Below are 17,920 nucleotides of genomic sequence, written 5' to 3' on the forward strand. Positions count from 1 at the left end.
ACCTCTTGAAGTACAAACTCAGTCATCGGAAACGGCAACGGGCGTGGAGTTTCTCTTATTTTTCCGGAACAAAGGTCACCGTTGAGGAGATTTTTACTAAAGTGTACTCACATTTTCCACCCACGTTCCTTAGCGTCGAAGATATATTAAAGGTTTATATCATACCCAGAAGGACCGGCGTAATGGTATCCACATTGCGACATAGGAAATTGAAAGCGATAATTCAAAATATGATTCATTCTGAAGAGAATTAACATGTGAACATAATTTGAATGAACATTAAATTAAATTTATGTATATATGATTCACCTGTTTATATATATATATATATATATATATATATATATATATATATATATATATATATATATATATATATATATATATATGGCAACTTTTCAAGGGGTTGGATCCATTTTGTACTGCACTTTCCCCTTTCTTGAAATTAAGCTATTTATGTCTGCACCTGTGTAACTAGGGCATCAAAATAATTGGTATTCAGTTTCGCTTTGCTAATATTTCATATAAAGATTTACAAATCAAACCATAAAGTCTAGAAAATAATAAGAGAGCTCAAATATCTTAAGAGAGGTAAGATATAAATTAATATTTTTCATCCTGTGCTAGTTTCAAGTAACAATTCCATTCATTTGCTGGCTTTATGAGCCTTGTGCAGTGATAGTACTGTGGATCTTTTCACTGTGAATTAGTTTAAGCATAGTTCTCTGGTAATAACAACAGTCAAAAGAAAGTTCCTAGGCATTTAGAGCCTAGCTGATAATGTTGTTTTTTACAACGACCAATCATTATTTTCCTAGTGAATAGAGGCACCAAAAAGCATTGCACGGCAAATTAAAAATTAGTGGCATCAATCATATCTATATTTATACAATCTCACGTTACAAATATTTACTATCGGTATTCATAAGCAGCATAAATATCATCAGATGTAAATTTTCCATAGGTAGATGTATGTGAACTTACCTCTAACGAAAGCCTTCCTTTTCCTCACCTCTCTCCATTTTCAGCCACACATTTGTTATAGTAAAGTTCACACACATTCTGATAGTAAATATATTTTTCCAATAGTGTTTATGCCACCTGTGAATACCAGTAATAAATAGTAGTAGATATGTATAAGCATTTGATAAAAGTAACCATAAACCAACATTTCTTGAAGTCATCAGGGGGGGGTGGGGCTATAAAAGCCTAAGAATGCTGTTTAGACTATGGTATGTGTCCTTTTATCTGAAACAGGGTTTTACTCCTTCACAGCTGATCTCCAATTTTCTTTGCCTTAACTGCACTCTTGCACAAGCCAATCTGTCTCTCTTTCGCTAATATAAGTTACCTAAAAGATACCTTGCATCTTTTGGACAATCAAGTGTATCACATGCTGCTTGGATTAATTTTAAGGATAATCAAACAGAGCAATCCTGTGGGATCATATTTATTTCACAGAAAAATCTAACATGTACTGGAAAAGAAGTTGGTATTAATAAAAAAGGAAGATAAATTTAAAAACTAAAAAAAAAGAAAAAAAGAAAAAAAATGAAAAAAAAAAAATATATATATATATATCTGTACATAATGCAACTAAAATAAGAGAACTTTATCCTCTATTAACCCTCTCTGGACGGGTGGTACAGTACTGTACCGCTCATTCAAAAGCCTGGTGGCCAGGTGGCACAATATGGTGCCAGCCATTTAATTGATTTAGGCCTAAGCGCTCGAAAGCCCCGGCATTGTGACATTCAAGGCTGGAATGCCCCCGTTGTGAGTGGGTTAACCATGACTGAATTAACTTTCATCAATAACGTGTATAAACTGTAACAGTAACTTTAAAAACATGTATCTTTGTCAGAAAGATCTTGAATACATTTCTACTTCATCTATTATAATAGAAAATGGTGATAATAGATTCAGCCATGGCTTTTTTTTTTTTTTTTTTTTTTTTTTTACTAGCCGAGATGGAAGTATAAAGCAATGTTTAGTAAATGGTTCTTACATGTACCAACTTTGTGTAATGAAATGACTTTTTACAAAAAACACATCACTAAAAGAGAGCACTTAAGAATGAAAAACCTCCATTCAAAATACCCCCCCCCCCCCTGCATCAACCTCCCATGTAATGCCCTTCCTCCTATCTCTCCTGGAAGTAAATTTTATCGCCTATCTTTCCTGTCGCTCTTCCTCTCTTTATCCCGGCTCCTACTCCTGTCTCTCCTACGTTCTCTGCTCCTACTCCTCTCCCTTTTTCTTTCCTTGCTTTTGCTTCTAACATTCTTTTTATCCTTGTCCCTGTCCCTCTCTTTCTCCCTCTCCCTTCGCCTGACAGCATCCCTATCCTTCTCTTTATCCCCTTCCTTCACTTTCAGGCCCTCCTTCTCCTTCCTTTTGGCATCTTTATCTTTGCTCTTCTCTTTTGCATCTCTCTTGCCTTTATCCTCATCACTCTGTGGCTCCTCCTTTATCTTAACACTCGTTACCTTCCCGTGCTCTGTGGAATCCTTCTTCCTTATCATTTTCCTTATACTAGCTCTCCCTCCTCAGCCTCGTAATCTAACAAATCTGCCAAGGGAAACCAGAGGACTTGGTTAGGGTACATACTTAACCCTCTCTGGACGGGTGGTACACTACTGTACCGCACATTCAAAAGCCCATTTGCCGGGCGGCACACTATTGTGCCAGCCATTCAATTGATTTAGGCCTAATAATTCGAACGCCCCGGCATTGTGACATTCAAGGCTAGAATGCCCCCGTCGTAAGTGGGTTAATAATATAATCAGGGACAATAAATATGCGATTGATAGTATTGCCAATAGTATTCATAAAATTAATTAGCATCCATAAACAATAAATAATTTGAGCAGTAGACAGGGTACACTTACCAGGACAGTTATCAAGAGAGGTATTGACCCCCCACTCCCCCTGCCTGGCGACGGCTGAGCGGACCCCCCTGTGCACGTAGGTTTCCTCCTCCTCCTCCTCCTCCTCCTCCCCCCCCTCTGCGCCATCCCTGCCCATCTCGCCCTGATCATCCTCCGCTCGTGACCCAAGTATCTCCTCCAGCTCTTCCTTCATCCGAAGACGGTCCTCTTCCAGTTCCTCTGTGGAAGTCGGTAAAAATTCAGATATTCAGTGGGACAATAGAATTAAAAAAGAAAAATTATTTACAAAAATTAAAGATGATATGAAAAGGATTTCAAAATCAAGAATAAGGGAAAAATGGTGTTTTTATCATCTACAAATACATAAAATGAAAATAAAACAATGGTTTTCCTCAAATCTTGAACATACTACAATAGTTACTTCAGACAGATGTTTGTTACTAAAGTTTAAATAATTGCCTTTTATATGCACAGAACAGTTATAAGGCCTTATCTGCAGCGTCAAAGTCTTGAAATATTTCAGCTTCATGGGGACTGTCGGGCGTACGACAGCGAAAGTATCGTACCGCTTGAACAAAACCAGCCGTCACGCTCACAGAGCGACCCGTGCCTATGTGGCGCGCCTTTGAAAAACATTTTTTTTACAGTTATTTGCTTCTTCTTCTGATGAAAAACACTTTTAAGTTCATAAAATACATTTTTTGTTTGCTTTAGTAATTCATATCGGGATGTGAATCTGAATATGTTAACATCATGCTACTTTAAGCATGAAAAAAGTTTATTTCTTCAAAAAACTAGTTGTCAGTAAATAAATCTTATTTGTGCAAATATAGAATTCATTCCATGACACATCAAAGCAAAATTTATTCTAGGCTTATTCACCTAGTTATGCTATACTTTTCATGATAATTTTATTGCAACTAAAGTTATCCTCGCATATTGTGTGTGTATTACAGAAGTCTTGTTTAAAATGGATATCGCACAACACACAAAATTATTATTATTTGCAAACATTACATGTTATCACAGTAAATAATACTAAACTCAGGTATTTTATTGTTTTATATGAGTTACCGACTTGATTTACTTCAGTTTTCTCTGAAGAGACCACTTGCTGCCCATCAAATCTAAACAAATTCGAACGCATTACTCTGATTCTGACTATATACTTCATTAGCCTTTGATTACCAGTCTGCCCTGAGAATGAACATAAAAATACACCCAATAGACTTTTTGTTGTTGTTTAAATGTTTTTCATGTCAAACACTTAGTAAATTCAGTTTCTTACGAGTTAAAAAGTAAATGTAATCCAAGCCAAAGGATTCAAACAATTATTTACCACCCATTTATCAAAGCTACACATGGTGGTATTTGTTTTATATTTTCATGCATGAACCTGAGTCTTGAAATATGCAGTATATTATACATTATAATCTTACTTCAATGTTACATAAATTTTGTTGTAAACCATCATTGAGATACTCTTTAAACGGTTCAATGAGACGACATAAAATAAAAATCAGGAAATATTTGGCATTTTCGCCATTCAGCGATGGTTCGCGCATGCGTGTTGGCGCCCCTACTGGATAGGTTGGTACGCGTGGGCGGGTCGAGCTCTTTGGCAATAGAACTTGAAATACGGCAGCAAATTATTGCGAGTTTTTGGCAATTATTGCAGATAATGACGCTGCAGATAAGGCCTATATTTGTATATAATCCTTAAATTCATGAAGTACTGTACATATAACAGAAAGATAAACAGGTCTTTTATACATGCTACAACCTTTCTTTTACTTGTATCTGAGGATTGATGACAAAGATTATTACAGATATCTGTTTGGAATGGACTGTATTGAAAAATTATCATGCAAATATTTCCACAAAAAAATTGGTGAAATACTTTTTTTTTTATAAACTCATTAACATGTCTACTTTGTATCTGAAGTGAACAATCCATTAAATGCTTTACAACTAATAACATGTTCACAATTGTACAAGCAACAGTAGCTGAAAATTTTGTTTCACTCACACCAAAAGGTATGAAGAGGGGAAAGTTATAACAGATCAAGTCTTACATAAATATATAAAAAAAGACCACATATAAGAATGCTGCTCAATATACAAACTGTACCGACAAGATCCATCTCATCCATATTTAATCCATTTCATAAGCTGGAATACTTACTCATGATGCTATCGTGTGAGGCTCGCACGAGGCTAGTGGTCTTGGCAGTGTGGGTTCGAGGGATCCAAAAGATGGAGGGCAAGGACTTGGTTCTTATGAATCTAGTTAACTTCATTTGGTGTGCCTCCCACTGCTCGTGCTGAAGGGGATAAGAGTAATGGATTAATAGTGTCAGAGAAGAAAACTTGGAACTTTGAAAGTACAACTTCTTCTAAAGCCTATGCAGGCAATACCCCACCCCCTACGCACACACACACACACACACACACACACACACACACACACACACACACACACACACACACACACACACACACACACACACACACACACACACACACACACACACACACACACACACACACACACACACACACACACACACAAACAAACACAAACACAAACACAAACACAAACACAAACACAAACACAAACAGACACAGACACAGACACAGACACAGACACAGACACAAACACAAACACACACTCACACACACACACACACACACACACACTCACTCACACTCACACTCACACTCACATTCCTATATCATAATACCTCAGCCATTTATTAAAGAGATATGAGAGAATATGTCACACAAGCACAAGGGTCAGAAGTTATCATCACACGTGAGCAGAGTCTCATCCCTGCCCATCTCGCCCTGATCATCCTCCGCTCGTGACCCAAGTATCTCCTCCAGCTCTTCCTTCATCCGAAGACGGTCCTCTTCCAGTTCCTCTGTGGAAGTCGGTAAAAATTCAGTGGGACAATAGAATTAAAAAAGAAAAATTATTAACAAAAATTAAAGATGATATGAATAGGATAATAATACCACCAATAGGGAAACAATAGGTCTACCCGACAAAATTATCGACCAATCACAGATAATTGAACATAGAGTCTGGGTCCTTGCTTGAATTTCAAAATCAGTTTTGAGATTGCTACATTGTGCGCAAGATGTAGGTACACTCCGCGGGAATTCATCAAGGTTTTTTGTAAAGATAAGGCCGCATCACTGAAATTATTACGTGACCACGGTGCTCTGCCAATGGAAATAGAGTGCAAAAACTGTGAATTACAACCCGGCCCCTCACACGCCTCCAGTTAAGGTAAGAAGTGGTAACATTCAAAGATAAAAGTACAGATGCTACAAAGTGCCCTTGGCTTAGGCAGGCTAAAATCAGTCATAGAAAGTGAACCTGCCATGCAGTGGTTTAATAAGGGGGGGTCCAGGGGGCTAGTACTTCGTCAAACTTCTCTTGTCTATTATCATATTGCTTAATGGCGTGTTCTAATTCTATTAAAGTAATATCAGGTTTAGCAAGAATATCACCTATGGCCTCAGACGCTCTTGTCAGCCAGCCCTTGCACGCACGTCTTGCCTTATTTATCTTCTTCATCTTATATTCACTGCACTGAAAATAGTTTCTTGTGATCTTTACCTTGTTGGGATCTCTGTGGGGTTTTCTTGTCACAGTCGTGCAGTAAAAACATGTTATTTGGGCTGGCCATTGAAAGACGTGTTGTTGTTGTGCGTCTGAAAATTTATTCAGAAAATTATATTGATATAAAATGATTTACACTTCTATTTAACTGCATTTAAAATACATAGTATTAACAATAGAAATACATAAACCTGAAAAATGGTGTAACATAAGCTAAACATATCTTTCTTGTAGTAAATATGCGTAAAATAAAAAAACATCAAATAACAGTGGAACAAGGGAACATTACGTATGTCAAAGAAAACGGACCCACTGTTTGGGGGGGACATAACTAAACCTTTTTACTTCTAAATTTAAACACAAACGCATGCATTCACATGCACATATTTTTATAAATTTACCAGGATAGTTATAACCTCAATACCACGTTGAACGTGGCACATTCTATCTTACCAATAGGTAATATGAGATTCCTATTTAAAAATAAAAGTAAGCAAGACGACAGATTAACGTTCAATTTAGTATATAATTCCCAACTATCTCCCTTCCATTGGCTTCCTGCCAAAGTATGTGATAAATACGTTATTTTCATTGTTGATACAGGTAGTACTAAATCAATTATCTAGAAGGATTTTGTATAACCTAGCTAAATTGTCCCATCTAAAATAACTGCCTAGTATTACATTAACCATTAGATTAATATAATAGGAGAGGCTTACCTCCCCATCACCCTTTAATGCAGCAGCGCATCCTTGACTGTAAAACAAAATTTTTTCGTAACTGACAGCTAAATGAATTTAGTTGCAATGGATTTTATGCTAAATTACGAAATTGATATAGACATTGATGCAGAAAGTAAGGTCATAATGAACAGGACCCCTCGGGAGCCAATGGACAATCATTATAAGCCCCATCTAATGCTGCCCATGAAAGTTGGGGAAGGAGAGTATTTTTACTATACTTTTTGCGTAGACTTAGGCTGCCCAACACTTATAAATCTCAAAGTAGCTAAGGAGATGGGTATGCCTCTGAAAGTGTTTAGCGGAAAACCTGGTCAATTTAGTATAGAGGATGTCCTAACCATTTCTTTGGGCAACGACTACTCTCGCGTCCTCTGTGAGCCGATATCCTGTGATGTACATACATCAATCTTAGGCTACACGGACCTGGATAAGACTTACCTTAGTTTTAAAAAATGGTCCATAACGTTTAAGAGATCAGGGGGTGGCGATGTGACCTTCCCATTCCTAAACTGAATAGCACACAACTTATCAGTAGGCGAGCTTGCATCTTGGCAATGTACAACAGAAAGCAGCTTTGTTTGCATGGGAAGCAAACAAGGGGAAGATGGAGTGACATATTAGCAAGCATGACGAACAGCCCTCTCACTGACCTATTTAACATGAGCTACGCGGAGGGTAGATTACCGAAGGCCTGGAAGAAAGCGATTATAATACCTATTCCAAAAAAATGAACACAGACTTCGCTTATGGGAGGGGCAAGAGCAAGGGTATAAATACTATTGGGAGTTAGGTGTCCCGACAGGTGAACAGGAAAAAGAATGCAGGGTGTGTAGGTCACCAAGGTCACACACCTTAGTACACTATATCTTACAGTGTCCCATGCTTCATATTTACAGAAACTCAGAGATAGCTGGACTCCCCGATGCTTAAAAATGGCGTGATGACAGGAACCAGAGAAAAATGGTTGTACCATAGAAAGCTTCCTGACACCATCCACCATTCTGCTGCCAATGGTTTCACCGTGACCCTGTTACGGGGCCCTAACAGGTACTACCAACCTGGGCAGGGTTGGACCTGAGAGCAAATAAGGTTAAGGGGTGACTGTACACTCCCCAAAACTCTGGCTTTCCCAAGCCTGAGTTCCTTACCCGGTTGCAGTTTAAGGTCCTACATCCTGTTAAATACAAACATACTTCTTGACTTTCTGATAAATTCTTTCCTCCGGGAGCATACATATATATCATTAACACATATGTGCGCCACATATTGCAAGTATGTAATCATGTGACCTTAGGAGTGTGTATGTATATGTGTGTGTGGGTGCGTGTCTATACGTGTATGTGTGTGTGTACTTACGTGTGTGAGTGTGTGAATGTGTGTGTGTATGCGTGTGTGTGTTTGTGTGTGTATTTACGTGTGTGAATGTGTCAGTGTGTGTATGTGTGTGCGTGTTTCTATGTGTGCGTGTATATGTGTGTGCGTGTTTCTATGTGTGCGTGTATATGTGTGTGTGTGTTTTAGGTGTTTGTGTGTGTGTTCGTTTGTGTGAGCGTGTGTATGTGTGTGTGTGTGTGCGCGCGCGTGTGTGTATGAGTGTGTGTGTGTGTCTGAATGTGTGAGTGTGTGTATGTGTGTGCGTGTTTATGTGTGTGTGTGTTTTAGGTGTTTGTGTGTGTGATCGTTTGTGTGAGCGTGTGTATGTGTGTGTGTGTGTGCGCGCGCGTGTGTGTATGAGTGTGTGTGTGTGTCTGAATGTGTGAGCGTGTGTATGTGTGTGCGTGTTTATGTGTATGTGTGTTTTAGGTGTTTGTGTGTGTGATCGTTTGTGTGAGCGTGTGTATGTGTGTGTGTGTGTGTGCGTGTGTGTGTGGGTGTGGGTACGTGTCTATACGTGTGTGTGTGTACATATATTGTGAGGCCGTCAGGCCTCCCTTCTCTGCCTTTCCTGACCCCCCCCCCTTTTTTTTCTCACTCCCTCGCTCCCTTTCTCCTCCTCCCTTCCTTTCTCTCACTCACTCACTCACTCCCTTTCTCCTCCTCCCTTCCTTTCTCTCACTCACTCACTCACTCCCTTTCTCCTCCTCCCTTCCTTTCTCCTCCTCCCTTCCTTTCTCTCACTCACTCACTCACTCCCTTTCTCCTCCTCCCTTCCTTTCTCTCACTCACTCCTTTTCTCCTCCTCCCTTCCTTTCTCTCACTCACTCACTCCCTTTCTCCTGTTGGCCTTTATTTCCCTAATTTCTAATTCTCCCTCCTACACTACTTACACTGTCTCCTGATTCTTCTCCATGCTTTTTCCTTTGTTACCATCTCTTATTTCTCCTGTTTTATCCAACCTTTTATGTTCCCTTGACTATACTCTCCCCTCCTCCCTCTCCTCTTTTTTTTTTATAATGTTTACTTTCTGTTCTTTTTTTGCTTTGCCCTTAATCTTGTATATCCTTTCCCTCAAACTTTTTCTGCCCTCATCTCTGCTATTTTCTCATTCCTATCAATCTTGCAGTCCTATTGTTTGCTCATTTCTTTCATGTTCCAACTTCTCCCTTATCCTAGCCTAGGTTAGCCTAGCATAGTTCTTTGTTTCTTGTCTTTTCGCTTCACCCTTATTCCTACCTTCTTTACTATTCTGTTATCTTATTCTCTTCTTTATATACTTCTTACTTCCTAATATATTTTACTCTATATCCTTTGTTTCTCTTTTTTTCTACCTCCTAGCCTCCATGCCTATCTTACTTGTATGCTTATTTTTTCTGCCCTCATTTATCACCTTTATCTTTCTCACATCCCTTCCCCTTATCCTAAAACCTTGTATCCATTCCTATGACCCTATTCCAACCCTTTTAGACCCTACATCCTGCCTTTTCCTTGGCCACAACGAATCTGTCTGATCCTGGAGAAATCCCAGCACACGGATCGCCCGAAGCTCCCTTATTTCTTTTATTTATTATATGCCTTTTAATATTGTATATTCACTCCACTGTATGATCTGGTCATGATGCTTATAAGTATTGTCAAATTAAATCATATAGAACTAGGGAATGAGAAATTTGTTTACTTTTATTTGTCGGGACTTTTAGAGAATCCTTGCCTTTCCAAATGACCGCTTTTTTTTACGTTGTATTGTTAAATCATTGCTAAACCTCATTCAACAAGCAAATGTATACATGCTTAGACAATATGTTTATGTCATATGTTTACGTCATTTTATATTCCTAGTATCATGTTTTCTAAACCACTGGCTTTTATTTTTTAAGATTTACGTAAATTTGTAAATATATTTGACAGACCTAAAACCCTGAATTTAATTATTTGATCTGTTTTATATTTGTTTTATGATTATTAATTTTAAACAATGTATTCATGAATGTTTATTTGATTTAGGAGAACCATTTGTGTTTTATTTTAGCGATATTTTTTTTTTATACCGAAATGTTTTGTAAGTGTTTGTTTGTTTGTTCTTTCCTCTTTTATCTTACTTTATTTGAATTTTTTATAATGGACTTTAGCCCTGTACACCCCTTTTATGAACTTGTTTATCAAATTTTAGTAAGAATTTCTTATAATTATTTGTTTTAAAAATATTTACATTTTGTTTGTTCGGCCACCGCCTATATAAGACGCCGTTTCTGTTGGAATAAATGAGTGTTAAGACGAACGTGTGTTTTGGTGTTGCTCCCCCTGGATCTTACAGTGACGACGACAACGCTGCAGAGAAAAGGTTGTATCTGACCCGATTCTTGCCTATTGATAGGGAAAAGCTGGGTATTCCAGACATGAGATGCATATATATATATATTTAACAAAGAAAAGCGTTTAAACCACAGCCTCATAGGGACCCTCGTTCTTCATTTAAAGGCTTGAAGGGCTTGATGATTATTTTTTTGTTTGTTTTGTTTTATGGAGTAAACAGGGCCCCTCTATCCCTGGCCTTTATTTCTTATCCCGCCTCACGGGGCATTTTTTTAAGAACTCCTACCCACGGATACCCTTACAAGTACTTACATCTTTGGTGGCAGCGGTGAAGATTTCTATGAGGAATTTATGAGTATCACTCTATAGTGGTTTAGATGCTTTCCCAGCTCAGTTTATATTTGTTAGTCTAGCTTAAAGAGCCACTTGTACATGTTTTATGCGTTTTATGTGTTTACATGTCTATGTCTACAGGTGCTTGTAGTTAGATACATGAGCGTGGTCCTTTTTTTCTTTTACAGTGATGATGAATGATGTTTATTGTGCTAATGTCCGCTCACCGCTAGATTTCTTTTATGGCTCTGTTTAGGGTTAGGAACATTGTATATGTGGTAATCAATATTTTTCTGTTCCGTCATGCACTCCAGTAAACCTGCTATTTCTATTTTGCATAGTAGCAAATGACCCGACCTTTAATGTGTCCATAAGACATTGCTTTTGTTGTGAGGCATGTTCAATTTTGTATTTTAGTCATACGTCAGTTTTTGCAGTAGCTCTTCATTTTTCTTCGAGTGATTTTCGATATCCTTCTTAAGATGTGTTTGTGAAATGCTGTTTTATTTTTGTTTATCGTCTTCCTCATTTGGATTCTATTTTATGTTTCCCTGTTTTACTTGTGATTCACTCGTTTAGCATCTGATCTTATTTGTCGTTTTCCTCATTTAGATTCTATTTTACGTTTCCCCTGTTTTACTTGTGATTCACTCGTTTAGCATCTGATCTTATTTGTCGTTTTCCTCATTTAGATTCTATTTTACGTTTCCCCTGTTTTACTTGTGATTTACTCGTTTAGATTCTCATTTAGAATCGATCTCTTTTTTTCCTGTTTTACTTGCGATTTACTCTCTTAGAAGAATTTTCTCATTTAGTTCACTGTTTTTATTCAGATGGGTTTTTAAGTTAAGTAACTTGCCTTTCGTCTGTCGTGGCCATGAATTTGGCTGCACCAGCACTTAAATACATGTACTCCTTGCATGGCTGTTAATAAGTAACGGGAATTTCATGAGTTATTTGTGGTTATCTGCTATTAAGTGAAAAAAATGAACCCTGTGCAGGTGCAATGAACGTCCCTTGTCAATGCCCATGATATGTAAAATAACTGATTCTGTGTCACTTACCTGTGAGCACTGCTGATTCCTATTCTTCTGTATCAATTAATGCAGAGTTGCACCACACTCACACACACACACGTACACTGCCCACTCACTCACACACACACACACGAACACTGCCCACTCGCACACACACACACGTACACTGCCCACTCGCACACACACACACACACACACACACACACACACACACACACACACGTACACTGCCCACTCGCGCGCGCACACACACACACACACACGTCCACTGCCACTCACACACACCCATACGTACAAGTACGCTGCTGCATGCATTAATTCTGCCTCGGTTGACTTAATCATATACTGTAATAAGTAGCCTTGAAGATGGTGTCAGGCACCCGGTCTAAGAAACAAAAGGAAACGTCGTCTCAGTCACTTAGCCAGCCTACTTCCCCTGTAGCCCAGTCGCGATCATCTTTAGGGACTTTGCCAGTCGTGGTTGGAGGCTCTAACCCAGAGGTGACACAAGCAGTCCGAGTGATGGAGGCCGAAATCACTGTTATGGAGCAATTGTGTGACAGAGTGGACAGTCTCATTGCAAAGAGGATGGACCAAATTCAAAAACATGCTGAGAGCTTTTTGCAAAGGACAGCAGAAGAGCTTAACCGGAAAATGGGGGAACTAGATCAGAGGCATAGGAGTGAGGACCGGCAGCTAGGTGCAACTAGTAATGTTGTAGCACACACAGATGATAGCAACAGTGGGCAAACCGATATCAGGGAGAGTGGGCAGCCGGGAAGACCTGTGCCCAACGTACCAGAGGCTAACAACCCGGAGGTGCCCGTAGCTGGTAGGAGTGATGGAGGCTTTCCTTCCACAGTGTATGAAAGGCCTACTAGCCACTCGCTTCCCCGTGAGGAAGCACTAACCAGCCTCCAAAGATGCCTAGTGGAACTAGAGGCGGAACTGCAAGGAGAGAGGAGCCGGCGCAGGCGTGCTGAGCAGCAACTCGGTAATCCTAGCCTGTCCTCAGTTGGGATGTTACCGCGGGACGCTATTGAGCCCACATTGCCCTCAAGAGGACCACGTCCTCTTGGCTTCCCAAGCAATGAATCGGAAGCACGGTCACCTCTAGCAACAGCCACTGAACAGAGGCTTTCATACATAATGACTCGGGAGACCGTTCCTCATTTTAAGGGTGAAGCACCTGCATCTGAGCCCCTGAAAAAGAATCAGGAGATAGAATCCTGGATTCGAGCAATTGAGAACATCGTCAGGCCATCGTCTAGTGAATCATATATTAGGTCAGCCCGCGCTAATTGTAGAGGAAGGGCCGAGGCTATTATAAACTCAGAGTGCTTTGACCACTTTGACGACTGGAACATCTTTAAGCGAGAGCTCAGACGTAAGTTCAGGGGCACTTATTCAGCTGCCGACTTCTTCAAGGTCCTCTATGACCAAACCATGGGAGATGCCCAGGCCCCAATGGACTACTATTTACAGATCGAGGGGTCTGTGTATCAAGGGTGCCGTGACCATCGAGAGGCAATAGGGGAGCCTTCAGAGCTAATAAGGCGAGTTTTTCTTTCGGGCATTCCCTTCTGGATGAGGGACTTTTTAGCTCTGAAGGAGAATTGTACTACCATGCAATTAGCTGAGACAGCCCAAAGATTATGGAACAATCGCCATGGTATAAAACACGGAGCGTCCTCTTCTACTCACCGCCCTTCCTCTGGCACAGATGAATATTATCCACGACGACAATGCGAGGATTATGGGTATAGCCGAAGGAACCGGGCTGCCGTTCCTGTTGCCGTAATTGGAAGCCCACGTTCCCCACAAGTCAATGGAGGCACTTGGTGTGAATATCACAGGAGTCCAGGACATAATACCAGGGAATGTATAGCCCTTGGTAATACTCAAGGGGGCCAAACCTTGCAGCGTATAGTGTGCTACAGATGCCGACGGGAGGGACACCTGGCTAGGGATTGTTCCTCCAGGCCAGGGCGGCCGAGTCCCAAGCCCCTCCAGCAACAGAAACAGAAGGGATACTAGTCATGAGCATCGGAACACAAACCCCTCCAGCTCAGACATCAACATCAACAGGACGACCTCTCGTGGCACTCAGTATTAACGGCCAAACCCTCATGTGTATTTTGGATACTGGAAGTGAGGCCACACTTATCAAGCCCTCCTCCCTACATCGCATAGACCCCGATAAAATCCTGGACTATCACGAAAGCCGGAGGATGATACAGGGGATCACAGGATCCCTTCGACGTCTCCAGTATGAAGTATAACTTCATTTTTACCTAGGTGCTGTTATTCTCCTCCATGGTACCATCATCCAGGTGATATTCTCCTTAGCATTGATATGTTGAGAAGAGTTCATTTGTCAATTTCAGCTGAGGCTGATTCCCCGCATGGCTTGCTTACCTTAGGGGGCCGGAAGTTCTCGATAATCTACACAAACTCCCCATCAATATATACCTCTGTATTAGATACCCATACGAAGTCACCTGAATCCACTACAGAGGTTGAGTACAATCTCCTTAAGAAAACTGAAATTCCACCTCATTCGGGTTGCTTTTGGAGGCTTGTATAGCTAGGGCTGGACCAGCTGATGGGAATGTGATGATAACTCCAGCCAGCACACAAAGCTCTCGATCCCTCACTTCGTTACAAGTGCCCTAATCGCATTTGTAGTGTTTGGGCCATTAATACTAGCCCGAGCCCTATCACTCTTAGCCATGGGATACGGCTGGGGACCATATCAGAAGTGGAGGATATTTACTCGGTTGGATTATGATTAACCGAAGGAGGCTGCTGCTGGGGAAGACATTGCCCCCATCAGACCAGGTCCTTTCCATAATCATGATACAATTAATGTACCTGTTGGGATGAGCGGACCCCCAGCCAGTGAAGGACACGGAAGTGGCTATTGGGATGAGCAGACCCCCCACCAGAGAAGGACACGGAGTGGCTATTGGGATGAGCAGACCCCCCACTAGCGTTACGCCCAAAGATTGTGAACTGGAGGCGGAAGCGAGAGCTCCCAATGTCGCTGCTGCCAGATGTGGACAGAACTCTGTCAGACCAGGACATTGGACAGACATGACAGCGATGGATGAGGATGAACATGAGAACGATCATGAGGATGAGGATGAGTTTCTTTGGGATGACTATGGAATGGATATTGGCATTGGTGATGACTTTGATATCGAAGAAGCAGTGCTACCTCCTTCAGTAGCAATTGCCACTTGTATGGCTGCCGAAAATGTGGAAAAAGAAAACGGTCCAACCAGACTTACTACATTTAAATGAGGCAGAGAGGGGAAAGGTATCGGAAGTCATTGGTAAATACAGTGTACTTTTTAATGGTGGAGAGGATGCGGTTGGCCTGATACCTGGCATTAGCCATCAAATAGACACTGGGGATGCAAAGCCTGTATGCACCCGACAGTGGAGGTTACCCCATTCTGCCCGGGAGACAATCCGGGAACAATGCAACAAGATGCTCCATGCTGGTGTAATCGAACCATCAACCAGTCCTTGGTTAAGCCCGGTGGTACTTGTGAAAAAGAAAGATGGGGGCATCAGGTTCTGCGTGGATTACAGGGCCTTGAATGCCGTCACAAAAGGGGACTCTTATCCCTTACCACGCATTGAAGAGTTAATAGACGAGCTAGGTCCAATGAGCATTTTCACTACCTTGGATGCTCGTGCCGCATATTGGGCTGTTGAAGTGGACCAATCTGACCGCCCTAAGACAGCCTTTTCGGATGGGTATCAGCTTTTCCAATTTGTTCGACTCCCATTTGGCCTGTCCACTGCCCCAACTACATTCCAGAGAACCATCAATGTAGTTCTCGCTGCTGTCTTAGGCAAACACACGTTGTGCTCTCTAGATGATGTTATCATCTATTCCCGAAGTTTTGAACAGCACCTCATTGACCTGGATGAGACTCTGGGATTATTAAAGACAGCTGGGCTTAAGCTCAATCTAGAAAAATGTAGTTTTGCAGCCACAACCATTAACTTCTTGGGCTTTACTATTTCACCTGAAGGAGTTTCACCAGACAAAGGGAAAGTATTGGCCATCTCAAAAACACCAGCACCCCGCACTGTCCGGGAAGTCAGGCGCTTCCTTGGTGCAACTGGGTTTTTTAGGAAGCACATCCCTGGTTATGCCTCCATTGCTTCTCCTCTTCACATCTTGCTGAAGAAAGACCAGAAGTGGCATTGGGGTTCTGAGCAGCAGGCAGCCTTTGATGACTTGAAAGAACGACTGGTGACTGCCCCTGTTTTATGCCAACCAGACTTTAATAGGGAGTTCGAACTCCATACAGATGCTTCGGGTATTGCAATTGGGGCTTGCCTGATGCAGCGTGATGCTGATCAAGCACCTCATGCCATCGCATATTATAGCCGCAAGTTGAGATCCTCTGAGAGCCGATATCCAACTATTGACCTGGAGGCTCTTGCAGTTGTGGAAGGCGTAAGAGTCTTTGACCCGTATTTGTATGGCAGAAGATTTCTAGTTTACACAGACCATAGGCCTCTGGTTCCTGTGTTCACCCGTAAGACAAAATCTCCGAGAATGACAAGATATGCACATGACTTATCTTTTTACGATTTCTCAATAAGGTATAAAGAGGGTCCAACGAACCACGTACCTGACATGCTATCTCGCCAGGTGCCAGGCTGGTGATAGCCGACACATACCAGATAATCTTGTAAGAGAACAGGGTAAGGATCCTCAGTTAACAGACTTACTCCATGATCTAAAGGGGGGACAGGTGCCTAAGAAGAAGCTGCCACTCTCTCTAGCAGAGCTCGAAATCAAAGACAACATGCTCCACAGATTACGATACCTGCCTGCTCGTATCTGTTACCAGCTGGTTGTTCCATCAAGCCTAAAGAACTCTGCATTGAAAGCTTCACACCTGCCTCCCTTAGCATCTCATCCAGAGTCCACAGGACATTCGAACAGGCTCGCGCCATGTACTATTGGCCAAGCAGGCGAAAGGATGTGCAGGAGTTTGTAGGAAATTGTCCAGTTTGTCAAGGGACTAGAGGTAGCCCTCAAAAGGTGGTAATGGCTGAAGCACCTTTGGCAGAATTTTTTTCCCCCTTTGGGGGGAAACAAAAAATAGAGTCTCGATGGATCTTATGGACTTTGGGCCATCTATTCCCATAAGATATTGTCTGTCCATACTGGACCACATTCCAGATTTCTCCAGTTAGTGCCTCTCCGCAAGGCAACTGCCACAGCTGTTCATCATGCTTTCTTTGAAAGATGGGGTAAGCTCTTTGGCCACCAAGGGTCATACAGACAGACAATGGAGTCCAATTTACGTGCATTTGTTAAAAAAACACAAAGAATTGACAAACATGTTGTATGCCACTAACCACTATACAATCCGTTACCATCCACAAGCAAACGGATTGTGGAACTACTAATCGGGTGGTAAAGTCTGCCTTGACTTCTCTCGTAAACGAATCCCCGTACATGCATCGCTTTGTTCCAGAAGTGAGGCTTCAAATAAACTCTGCCATTCACCGGAACAACAGGTGAACAGCCTCTGTACCTGTTGACAGGTCGACATGCCA

The 17,920-nt window shown here is 41.3% G+C and overlaps 1 protein-coding gene and 1 long non-coding RNA gene across 4 annotated transcripts; both read right to left on the reverse strand.

Moving 5' to 3' along the window:
* Positions 1–1,434: 1,434 nt before the first annotated feature.
* LOC147471220 (uncharacterized) lies at positions 1,435–5,812 on the reverse strand. 3 transcript variants are annotated; one of them, XM_086539506.1, is made up of 4 exons: positions 5,677–5,812; positions 5,077–5,215; positions 2,892–3,110; positions 1,435–2,571 (listed from the first exon to the last, which is right to left on the reverse strand). In XM_086539506.1, exons 2-4 carry the CDS (start codon positions 5,189–5,191, stop codon positions 2,531–2,533), a joined length of 375 nt encoding a protein of 124 aa, XP_086395632.1. In that variant the 5' UTR covers positions 5,192–5,215; positions 5,677–5,812; the 3' UTR covers positions 1,435–2,530. The 3 variants fall into 3 exon arrangements, with proteins under 3 accessions (XP_086395632.1, XP_086395633.1, XP_086395630.1); XM_086539507.1 differs by having other exon boundaries at positions 5,707–5,809; XM_086539504.1 differs by having other exon boundaries at positions 5,636–5,775.
* Positions 5,688–6,617, reverse strand: LOC147471221 (uncharacterized). Its single transcript, XR_015191257.1, has 2 exons — positions 6,520–6,617; positions 5,688–5,815 (listed from the first exon to the last, which is right to left on the reverse strand). It is a non-coding gene; the product is annotated as an uncharacterized LOC147471221 (long non-coding RNA).
* Positions 6,618–17,920: the final 11,303 nt, after the last annotated feature.

Source organism: Penaeus japonicus, unplaced genomic scaffold (assembly GCF_977035675.1).
Source record: "Penaeus japonicus unplaced genomic scaffold, GWHDUDI00000001_assembly GWHDUDI00000009, whole genome shotgun sequence".
NCBI classification, from domain to species: Eukaryota; Metazoa; Arthropoda; class Malacostraca; order Decapoda; family Penaeidae; genus Penaeus; species Penaeus japonicus.

What these genes read in the sequence shown, in the direction of transcription:
- LOC147471220 (XM_086539504.1), bottom strand. An exon ending in CTCACACGATAGCATCATGA is followed by an intron (nt 3,111 to 5,076) that starts GTAAGTATTCCA and finishes CGACTTCCACAG; the next exon opens with AGGAACTGGAAGAGGACCGT. An exon ending in CTCTCTTGATAACTGTCCTG is followed by an intron (nt 2,572 to 2,891) that starts GTAAGTGTACCC and finishes TTCCCTTGGCAG; the next exon opens with ATTTGTTAGATTACGAGGCT.